General features: G+C 42.8%; 1 protein-coding gene across 1 annotated transcript in view; it reads left to right on the top strand.

Annotated features, from left to right (window-relative positions):
• The first annotated feature begins 1,429 nt into the window (after positions 1–1,429).
• snx2 (sorting nexin 2) overlaps positions 1,430–12,162 on the top strand; it is a 36,511-nt gene continuing 25,778 nt past the window's right edge. Inside the window, 5 exon segments of the mRNA XM_034169621.1 lie at positions 1,430–1,638; positions 7,021–7,081; positions 7,084–7,119; positions 7,205–7,365; positions 8,934–9,000. Coding sequence (XP_034025512.1) covers positions 1,552–1,638; positions 7,021–7,081; positions 7,084–7,119; positions 7,205–7,365; positions 8,934–9,000 — 412 coding nt within the window. The 5' untranslated portion in view covers positions 1,430–1,551.

Below are 12,162 nucleotides of genomic sequence, written 5' to 3'. Positions count from 1 at the left end.
GACCTCTCGATCCACACACACCTCCCCCAGCTCCTCCGGGGGAACCCCAAGGCGTTCCCAAGCCAGCCGAGAGATGTAATCCTTCCAGCGTGTCCTGGGTCTTCCCCGGGGCCTCCTCCCAATGGGACGTGCCCGGAACGTCCCATTGGGAATACTGAAATAAATATTGAAAAAGAAAAAAAAAAAAAGATTGATGCACATTTGATCTGTATTGCAGATTTAGTTGATATTTGACTTTAACATTGAAAGGCCCTTTTGATCTATATGTTTTATTATATTTTAGCTTATGAAAAACCATTTATAACAGAACTTTGACCTTGAAAAGTTTCTTCCAAGGTAAAAATTTGTGGAATTGGAAACTAGTGTTGGTGGAGGTTTGCCCTGTAGGAACGCAGCACTCTACAAGCCAAAAATTGTAGTGCATTGTGGGAAAACTCGGCTTAATTTATGGAGACGCAAAGCCACTGGATTCCACATGTTTTGACACTTCACCACCCAAAACTTCATGGATTATTTTAACGATAACACAGAAGACTGTGAAACTCAAATATCTCTAATCAGGTGGAAAACTGAGTTTTGCTGGATTTGAAAGTAATTTTCTGCATCTGGTATTTTTACAGACGTTGTACCGGACCACTGTGGTGAAGAAGGAGCTGATTTACCAGCCAATTTACCCTCCTGTCCTCATCTACAGTCATGAACTTTGGGTAATGACCAAAAGAATAAGGTCATGGATACAAGTGGCGGAAATTACATTCTCCTGTCGGGTATCTGACACTCCAGGACAGGGTGAGAAGCTTGACAAAGGACTCTGAGTAGAGCTGCTGCTTCTTCACACCAAAAGGAGCCAGCTGAGGTGGGTTGGGAATCTGGTGAGAATGCCCCCTGATGGTCTCCTACGGAGGTCTTCCAGGCACATCCAACTGGGAGGAGACCCTGAGGAAGACCCAGGACATGCTGGAGTGATTATATTTCCCAGCTGGTTGGGGAACACCTCAGGATCCCCCAGGGACAGTTGCTGGACTTGGTCGAGGATAGGGAAGTGTAGGACGAGCTTCTTGGTCCAGATAAGCAGCAGAAAATGAATGCATGAACACAGGTCATCATAAATAAAATGATATTGTGATGTTGAAATTGAGACAAAAATCATAATCCCTCCCGACCCATATCTTGTTGTAACTTTTTTTGGCTGTGACAGGCTTCCATACTTCCAGGAGTAAAGACTAGACTGTTTTTAAAATGACATTTAAATAATTTATTTATTTTTTTTTACTTTAATGCCTGTAATAAGCTGTCGGAGGTTTTGATTTATATTTTTATTTATTTTTGTGGGCGGAAGCTGTGCTTGTCGTCACTGGAATCAGTTACAGAGTGACTCCTCACTCTCTCTCTCGCTCTTTCTTGTTTCTCCTCCTCCGCTGTGGCCTCCTGTTTGTCACATGACTGAGCCGGGCGCCTCCTGCCTCCTCCTCAGTGCGCTCCTCCTCGCCGTCGGTGTGGTTCCTCAGTCCCGGCTGTTTCTCGGTGCAGGAGCCGCAGAAAGGCGCGCAGATGGCGGACGCGGTCAGAGAGCTTCCCGCGCAGCACAGCGACTTCCAGGAACTGGAGGAGGACGAGGAGCTGTTCCCGGAGCAGGAGGTGAGGCCGAGGGGAGGTGCGAGGGCCGCCGACACAAACGGGAGGCGGCCGTTAGTTTCCGTTAAACGGAAACACACACACACACACACACAAAACCAAACTAACGGCAGCCTTCTGAGGGTCAAAACTGCTCGGCGAAAACGCAGGAAAGGTGTTTGTTGTCAGGTGACCGTCACAGGTGCGCGTGCTGCGTTCACGGCCCAGCGGGAAAAAATGATGACAGCTTCTCATTGGCTGCTGTGGATCGAATTTAATTCACCGTTAGATCACTTGTTGTGCTTTTACGTTTCTAGAGTCCGCAGGAACAAAAACAGTCCACAGTTTAAAGCTCAAATAACTTTTAAACTACTGCTAGACTTTTAAACCATTTTAAAGTGTTTGAAATTAGAATTGAACTCAACCTGACAAGGCTGAGAAATCATAGACTTTTAATTCAAAATCAAGAATTCTGTGTTTAGGATGATTTTAAAGGTGAACCTTTGGGTCTTTGTGATGTCATAAGGTGAGATAAAATCTGGTGTTCTGAACATCATAAGGATTACCTGTATATCTTTGTGACATAAAAGAAACCATATTAGACAGTGCGTGAAGTTGGTTTCCTGTTTAGTAAAATGTCAGTGGGTCAAATCTGTTGCTCTGATCTGGGTCATTGAGCAAAGTGCTGAAGCACAGTTCATGCTACCCTGGACCCTCTAACGAGCCCCTCCTCTGTCATCTGACCACACCTCCAAAAATTGTAACTACACATGGAGACACCTGACACCGCACGGGCTGTGATTGATCATTTACGGAATCTCACTTTTCTGGTTTCACAATCACATACAATGTAGGGAAGTGTATAAAAATTCTGTTCCATACCAATACCAAACCAATCTGCCTGAATTCAGGAAGAACACAAAAAACTCTTTAAAATGACACAAAATCATGTGATTATCATAATTATTAAGGAAGTTATGGGCAATTTTGTGCTGGGAATCAAGCTTGTTTTCCTCATCTTAATGACTAGATGAAACAACAGGGCCTTTGTGTTGGACTTGTTCCTTCATATTTTTTTCCTCATAACTTCCTTAATATCCAAGATATCTCCATAAAATTTTCAAGAATGATGGATTACCACCTCTCCTTCGTTTTAAATGGTCTCATCTCAACACTGGCGGTCACTGGATTTTGGCAATTGACCAGAATCTTTGTGAAACAGCCTGTCCTTCTGAAATTCAGCAAAAATGAAGAGAGATACTTACTTTTTATTCCCTATGCATTGATTTTTAATCCTATTCTTCCTTCCGGTACAATTTAAGTGACTCTGACGAAGCAACAACAAGAAATCAGGTAACGTCTCTCTCCAATTGCGTGTGATGAAAATTCGAACCGAGGTGGTGGAGCTGGGTAATTCTTCTAAGTCATCGACCTGAAAATAGATCAGGATAATCCCTCCAATAGCAACATGAATCGCAGGGAACTCCCTGTGCGACTCCCGGAAATGTGTTCACATGCAATTATGCAGAACCTGATGGAGGCGCTGGGCCTACTTGTCCACATCCCTACACAATGATTTTGATGAGATAAGGTAAGGTTAGATCTTACTTGTGTGAAGCGCCTTGAGACAACTTTGTTGTGATTTGGCGCTATATAAATGAAAATAAATTTAAATTGATGAGATAGTAGGCCAGTCTTCTTGAAAAATGTTGCACCCCCTACTGTTCTGGAGGTGAATTGTAATGCAACACCCACCAATCCCAACGGAGAAATTCAAAAGGTTCACACCTGCGTCAAAGCGATTGCGTGGCCACAGAGTTACTGAGTCGTAGAAGAATAAAAAGTCCTTGACGGGTCCCAGTGTGCAAGGTTTGAATGTTAAGATTCTTAATCACATTTGGATCAGTCCGGTGTTTGTTTTGCTGACTATGGTTTTGTACTTGGGTCTGGCAGCCTGCACACATCGTGCTTCGCAACGGAACCACCAGGATCTTGATACAAGACATCTGTAATGTGGGCAGCGGTCAGATCCGACATCATGAAACTAATGGATGTAACTGTCCAATTACTTATTGGACAGAGCTCCGACCTCACGTTGGCTCCATAACAGTAGCACATGTGGTCATGCTAGCCATCTTGTCTATTTGTAATGTAACTGTCAGTTTTTTTAACGTCATGTTTTCCAAAAATGATAGGGGTTTTTTTTTTTTGTTGCCATATTTCATTGGTGTTTGTTTGTTTTTGTTTTTTAAACGTGTAATTTAAAAATAATAAGTCATCCTGCCCAGTGGTGGTCATGTTTTTTTTTTTTGGGTGGGGAGTTTGGAATTTTATTTCTTTATTTTGGATTTTTACACAAGAACTCATCACTTTTGGAGATTTGCTGGTTCTGTGTTTGAGGGAGGCGGGTGCATCCACACACCAGAGGGGTTTTTTTGGTGGGGGGGGGTGATAAAGTGATAAACTGGTAATGTCGTGCGTAACACGTTTCCTCTCTGTTTGCTGAGTAAGGAAGCAGGACGTGTTCTGTTATCATCCCTGGTTTCCTTTTCGCTCTCTCTTCGTCCTCGTCCTTCCTCTTCTTTCGGCTCAACCTCACTCTCACTTTTTCCTGCTGTGTGCGTGTGCAGTGCGCGTGCGTGTGTGTGTGCGTGTGCGCGCGCGTGTGTGGTGATGGTTTTGCCATCCTCGTTGCTCCTGCTCTCAGTTTGTACAGGTCAGGTTGTCGGTCAAAGGTCACATGGGTGCGTGTTGGTGGTTCGTGTGTCCGTGCACTCGGCAGACGTGAAGCCGCTCAGTGTCAGATAGTTAAAGTTTAACCGTCACTGATGATGGGTCATCTTGGTAAATGGCACAAGTCTGTGACCTTTGCCTCATCAACCTTCAGAATGATTTGACCTCTGGCTGACCTCACCAGGGCAACACCAGAGTCCACCGTCATGTCTGTGATGAACTGGGAGTAAATCACTCTGAATGTCATGTCGCAGGTTAGCGGGGTGTCCGTTTGTTCAGTGTTCGGATCCATTTGTTTACAGTGCCTCCAGAAGGTGGCGCCCTCTTCCTCGTACCCAGACCAGCTGGTTCCTTTGGTTCTGAACGTCGTCCAGGTGTCAGAGCTGCTCTCGGCCCGTCTCTGTGGAGTAAAACCTCTGCTGTCTAAAGGTCGTGACCCCAGGTGGTGGTTGGAATGCAACTCGAGAGCTTCACCTCATGAGTCATCACACCACCACTCCCTCCATCACTGTGTTGCTCCGCCCCCCCGCACCTGCCAATCTCTGATTTAGTCTTTTATTGCTCCTAGACATCTGCTTCTTAAATCCCTTTGAAGCCGTTTGATTGGACAGTTTGGAGCTCTGACTGAAGTTCACACACTGATTTTTTTGTTGTTTTTTTTTAATTATCATTTTGTAACTACAGAGCTCCGGTTCCTGCTGAGTTCTGCACCTGCTACAAGATGGAGCTGGTTTTACAGAGCTCCGGTTCCTGCTGGCTGTTGCAGCTGCTGCAGGATGGATCTGGTTTTACAGAGCTCCGGTTCCTGCAGAGTTCTGCAGCTGCTGCAGGATGGGATCTGGTTTTACAGAGCTCCGGTTCCTGCAGAGTTCTGCAGCTGCTGCAGGATGGATCTGGTTTTACAGAGCTCCCCGTTCCTGCAGAGTTCTGCAGCTGCTGCAGGATGGAGCTGGTTTTACAGAGCTCCGGTTCCTGCTGAGTTCTGCACCTGCTACAAGATGGAGCTGGTTTTACAGAGCTCCGGTTCCTGCTGGCTGTTGCAGCTGCTGCAGGATGGATCTGGTTTTACAGAGCTCCGGTTCCTGCAGAGTTCTGCAGCTGCTGCAGGATGGATCTGGTTTTACAGAGCTCCGTTCCTGCAGAGTTCTGCAGCTGCTGCAGGATGGATCTGGTTTTACAGAGCTCCCCCGTTCCTGCAGAGTTCTGCAGCTGCTGCAGGATGGATCTGGTTTTACAGAGCTCCGGTTTCCTGCAGAGTTCTGCAGCTGCTGCAGGATGGATCTGGTTTTACAGAGCTCCCGTTCCTGCAGAGTTCTGCAGCTGCTGCAGGATGGAGCTGGTTTACAGAGCTCCGGTTCCTGCTGAGTTCTGCACCTGCTACAAGATGGAGCTGGTTTTACAGAGCTCCTGTTCCTGCTGGCTGTTGCAGCTGCTGCAGGAATGGATCTGGTTTTACAGAGCTCCGGTTCCTGCAGAGTTCTGCAGCTGCTGCAGGATGGATCTGGTTTTACAGAGCTCCGGTTCCTGCAGAGTTCTGCAGCTGCTGCAGGATGGATCTGGTTTTACAGAGCTCCCGTTCCTGCAGAGTTCTGCAGCTGCTGCAGGATGGAGCTGGTTTTATAGAGCTCCGGTTCTTGCTGGCTGTTGCAGCTGCTGCAGGATGGATGACCTAATCTGCAGCCAACGTTTTGTTTTTCTGTCGAGTTGGCACTGTGACTGTGCAGATGGAACTGATCCTCTGCTTCCTCTTTCTCCAGAAAAAGTCACTGTGACAGTAACATCTGCACTTTCTGATGTTCTTCAGGTCCATCAGTTAAACCTTCAAAATGCCTTAACACATCAAACCTTCCATCTCACTTGTCCGTCCTGCACCTGGGGGTATGTCCATAACGTTAATCAAATTAGATTTATACCTACTCACTGACTCCTCCCATCACAGAAACCTTTGGCTGACGGATTGTGGGAAATCTGTGGATCCGTTTTGTTGTTTTTCTTTTCGTGTGGTGTGTCCACTCGAGCTCGCTGTGTACATGGGATCCAAACATTTCTTAATTGCTTATTTAACCGAAGTCCCAGTGAAACACATCTTACCTGCTGACTTATCAGTGAGACATCATAAAACTGGATCATCTGGACAGGAAACGGTGCCGCAGACAGTCGTCCAGATACTTCTGTACTTCTGGTCCATCAGTTGACCTGGTTGGTTTAGTTTTAGTTTAATTTACTTCGACAGCTGTGGAAAGAAACCTTTGTCAAGATATTTTGATGGATGGACTTTGCTTGCTAACAAACTAGCTGATCTCATTTGCGAGCTAGCTACATGCTAACTATGAAAAACAATTTCAGTATGCTAGGCTAACTAGCTAGTTAGCTGTTTCCTGACAGGAATTTGTCTTACAGGTGACCACAAACTAATTTGGCATGTTTTTAGAGATGTTTTAATCACTGTGTGACATGCTGATGATGTCATAAAGTGTCTGCCACCATTTTTTTTCACAGGGTCATTACAATCATCTTGTGATTTGGTGTCTGCATAACTTTGGGGTCAGAGTTCACCAGAGCTGAACTGAATGTGAACTATGAGGAAATAATTTGAACATCTGTTTCGCCGTCTCTGATTAATATCGCTGACTCCGCCCACACGGTCGGCCATTTGTGGTTGTTTGTTTACAGACAGAACCGGCCGGCGTGCCCTCTGAAGTCATTGGCAGCAGCTCTAATGGACCCAAACCGGACTGTTGTTCGACGATGACCCTGATGACCTGTTTGCTGGTAAGCGTGCTTGCACACACACACATACAAACACACACACGCACATGCACGCGCTCGCTGACTCTGGCTCTCTTTGGTGTCACAGAGGCCACGGAGGAGGTTTCGTTGGACAGCCCCGAGCGGGATGTCCTGCTGTCTGACGGCCCGTCACCCGCCATCACCCCCATCACCCCTCCCACCTCTGTCATCACGCCTCGCATTGGCCACGCCCACAATGATATGTTCACGCACTCCTCCTTCGATGAGGTGACTGACTTTTGACCTCCAGTGGTTGACCTTGCTGGAACAAACTTAACTGAAAAAACTTCAAATTTTCACCTGTGATTCCAAAGTGCTTGACCTTTTCCAAAACAACCTGCGCCAAATGCTAGCATGATGATACGCCAAACGATCAGAAGCAGTGATCGTTGTCATCAGTCCAGAATAAAATTTTAAAAAAGCATTTTAAAACTAAAAAGTAATAAAAGACATTACATGTCCTGCACAGAAAGTACGTTTCAGCTTCCGTATTCATGCACTTCAGATTGCGGCCACATGGGGGCAGTGTGGCCCCACCTCCTCAGCAGTCAGGAGGCTTCAAGTGTACAGGTGGGCTGCTGGGGGTAATACAAAAAAAAAAAAAAACTTTGTGGCACAAACGATTTTTATTGTGAAAATAAAATGGCAGCGTAGAACTGAAGTGACTTTTATTCAGAATCATCAAAGGTCGACTGTTTTTAACAATTATACATCAAAAAAATACACAGAATTTTGTGAATTCTCAGATGTGAAGATTTTTTTATTTATTTTGTAATTATTATTATTATTATTAATAATAATAATAATAATAATAATAATCTTTCTGTTTCATAATAATAATATTTCTCTGCCTTTAAACCAAATCTTTAATATCTTTAAGGAGTCATAATCCGGTTTAGTTTGAGACAGTCTGGATTTAACTCTTCTGCATTAACAGGTTCATTTTAAATGACTTTAAGATGATTTAAATGAGTTTGAATGCAGATTGTGTTATTTGTAACTGTTTTTAAAGTGGATTAAAGCAGTGAGAGAACCAAACTGGATTCAACCCTTTTATTCTCAGTTTATTTATTTGAAATAAGTCTGCTGGCATCTGACACTCTTTAGGTCCGTTGGAGCTCGAACATACAGAGTGTGGTTGAACAAACTTAAGCTGAACGGGTTTTGGACTGGTTGTCCAGACTAAACCGTTTTGGATTTTGGATAGTCAGTTTGACAAGGGATTTGAAGGTTGTGAGCTGCGAGCCTGGTTTTGAACGCATCATTCCATGTTGCTGTCAAATGCATGTGGTTCGGTTGATGTTGCGGTGTATTATGTCAACAAAACAAACATGCTTTTCTGTTGATCTGGTTCATTAAAGTTAATCAATTTGTCCTCATTATCTGCCCTTTTAATGTGGAGATGTAGAAAATGTTAACATTTATAGTTTTTGAGCTATTGTGTAAACACTGTGGAGCGGATGGAGTCGTTCAGCTCTCTGTTCGTTCATTCACTCTATGACAGGGCACATGACCAGGACTTTTCCAAAGCCTAGAACAAATGTCAGGGGGGAAAAAAAAACGAATGAAATTTTCCAGTGTTCCAGCTGAGGAATTCTGACTTCAGGGATTTTTGTTGTTGTTGTTTTAAACAAACAGGTCAAATAGTGACTTTACAGACATAAAATCCAATCAAAAGAAACAAACCTTGATATGTGTGTGACGATTGAACCAGATCAAAGTGATCAATGACTCGCAGACTTGTTTCGGCTTCGCTGTCAACGCGCTCTGATGTTCTTCGCTCGTGTTTTGTGCAGATCGAGGAGGACGAAGCGGCCGATTCCTTCGACATGCAGATTCGGTGTCTGACCCCGAGAAGTCGGTGAGTACAGACGGATCCCGGCCGAACATCCGGGAGAGAACCAGAGACGTAATAACGTAACTAATTAACATTATTTAATCATTAACCATCTGTTGATAGATGTCAGCAGTCAACAAAAAACTATAACGTGTTTTTTAAGGAGTTTGACACTTTTAAGTCACCTTTAAATGTTTGTTTTTAGTCATAACTTGACGTCCTTGAGAAGTTGTAAACGTTTATCTGAGTGTATTGACATGTTGATGGTTTTCGTAACATGATGTCATTAAACCGGTGTCGCAGACAGAACGGTCCGCCATTAAAATTGGTCCGCCCCGCCTCCACTGCACTTGCGTAATTTCGGAGCTCAGCCACTCGTCTGAGACGGAGTCTGCATCCAGAGCAATGAAATAGATTGTGATTATTAACCATCAGATGACAAAGTAAAACCTCTTAAATCAGGGGTTTTCAAAGTTACCCCCCCCCCCCCCCCCCACCGACACATACACACAATTTCTATGTCTTCATGTGTCTCTTTTTATTCTTTTACATATCTTAAACACATATTAAAATAGCAGGAGGTGGTAAAATCACAAGTCAGAATTTCAATACATCCACTTGGGAAATGATTCACAATATTAATACCAGCATTTTGGCATCAAAATTAATCATATATCTTGAAAATAACCCCCCATCCCTTGAATGTAACAAAGTATGGTCTATTTCAATTATCTGGCTATTCCGCTATGTGTAAGTTTGTCCATGCTCTTCAAAAACTTTATAAACACAGTTCTTTCACAGAGGTTTTATTTCAGTCACACTGTGTGAATAACAGAACTTAGGAGGAGGCCATGCTCTTCAAAAACTTTAAAAAACTAAACCATTGTCAAAGGTTTTTAAGTCAAATTCTTTAGCCTGAGATCTTGTTTTTGGTTTGGCCATGACACTTGATTTACTACAACTTGCCATGTTGTGACTTGAATTTACATGTGTAATTGCATGATCACTGTAATAATGTCAGTACTTATGTAGCTTTGTGACTTCTCTAAAAACAAGTACTACCAAGTCAGGAGCATTATATATCATAAACTTGAATGTGTGTTCAATGCAGGGTTCATCAAAACTAATCATGAAGTCAAAAACAATTACATTCTAATATTTCGAAAGATGTTAAAATTATAGTATATATGGCAGTTTTCTTTTTTGCATGGGTTGGGTTTTTTTTTTGTCATGGTAGACAACCCCACTTCCTATATGAAATATCTCCCAAATTACGCAATGCACAATCTCTGAAGTGGATGTAAGCAGATTTGGGAAAAAATTTTTTTTCTATCATTACCACCTCCTGCTAATTACAAGTATTTGTGTGGTTTTAAAGACTTTCTATACTTTCACACAGTTTCAAACATTTTAAACATATTTTTTAAATAACTTGTCTATTCTATTTTTATCTTTTGTCATAGTTTAAACAGTTTTTTTAAACATTTAAACATCTTTGTGTGTTTTTAAACGCTTTGGCATAACTAACACATTTTAACAAAAATAATAAGGGATGAGTAATTGATAGATTTTATCTATCGATTCTGCTTATCGATCCGATTCTTTATCGATTCCTTATCAATACCTCCTGTGAATTTTCTGTGTACTAAAAGTAGGCTTTACAGGTTTTCTATGTCAATAACATTTCATTGAATCTAAAAGTAAATAAATATGAATTGGTCACTGGATCCTGATCTCTGGATATAATTAAAAATAAACAAAATTTGTAGTTTTTCTCAAAAGCATTTCCGTTCAGACAGTAATGGCACAAATATTTCCATACCTCTGAGCGTAGCTCTTACAGCTGTGCTGCAAGTCAACATCAGTGTAATTCATAAAGAAATGCAGGACCTCTCATTTTGGGAGAAAAAAGTTTTAGGGTCTGTCATAGTCTGTTGTCTGTGTTGCAACTTTTGGAAAGAGGTGCCATTTAAATTAAACAGTGATTTGCTTTGAAGTTATTAATTCCGGCCAGACTCTAACTTGACTCGGCAGAGAGTGGCACAGCGTTTGGAGCTGCGAGAACGGAACGTAGGACGATTCTCGTATCTTGCCTGCCTGCAACAAGACAGGAGTCCCAGTTAGTGACTTTAATCCACACAAAAGTGACTCACGATTGACATTTTAAATGGCTTTGAGAGGGGCTAAGAAGCGGGCTTGTTACTTCTGAAAAGCAGCGAAGCAATGAACCAGTGAAGCAGTGGAGTGGAGCACTGCTTCGTTTCAAGCTTCAAAACAGAGCTGTTACAGAAGCGCTTGATTACAGACCCGCTGCAACATAAAGAAATGATCATTTTCCCCGATAAAACACCCTCAAAAACAACGGCCGCTCTGAAGGACCGATAAAGGATTGTTAAGCAAAAAGGCTATTGATGCCGGTGGATCGAATAATTTCTTAATGATTCTCAAAAAAACTGGTTCATGAATACCCATCCCTCACACCCCCCTGAAGAACTCTGGCGCTCCCTGGGGGGCGTGCCTCACAGTTTAAATCACTGTCTTAAATCTTCTAAAGACAATTTTAAAGCAGAAACGACGTGATACTCGGTGATGCTTTGAAATGACCGACACACAGTGAACGCATCAGCTAGCAGCTCGTGTAGCTGCGGTGCTCTGTTTGCTTCCTCCGTCTTTTATGATGAATTAATGCTGAATTTATGTGGAAATGATTGTTGTACAAAAGCTTGAGATATTTGTCGCTGAGATAAATGATGACTGGAGGTAGAAATGAGGTGATAATCGGTGAACCGCGGCTAATGACGCATGCACAGTGAAGGCAGGGTGGGCCGATTTTTAGGGGGGACCATTCAGCTTGTGACACCAGATTAACAGCTGATGTGCGTGAGGTGTGCGCACACTGTTTGTTTATTAGCGTAGCACAGGCGTAGCACTGTATGTAAGGTCTGATTATAACTGCAAACTTGTTAACAATATGTCATTTACAGTGGACAACATTATGGAATGCGTTACTGTGGAAATTACAACCATGAATTCTAATAATATCATTGTTAGCTGCATATACTATTCTATGTGTGTGTGTATATATGTGTGTGTGTGTGTGTGTGTGTGTATATATATATATGTGTGTGTGTGTGTGTGTGTATATATATATATGTGTGTGTGTTGTATATATATATATATATGTGTGT

Source organism: Thalassophryne amazonica, chromosome 5, assembly GCF_902500255.1.
Source record: "Thalassophryne amazonica chromosome 5, fThaAma1.1, whole genome shotgun sequence".
Taxonomy (NCBI): Eukaryota; Metazoa; Chordata; class Actinopteri; order Batrachoidiformes; family Batrachoididae; genus Thalassophryne; species Thalassophryne amazonica.
This window is presented reverse-complemented; position numbering and strand designations above follow the sequence as displayed.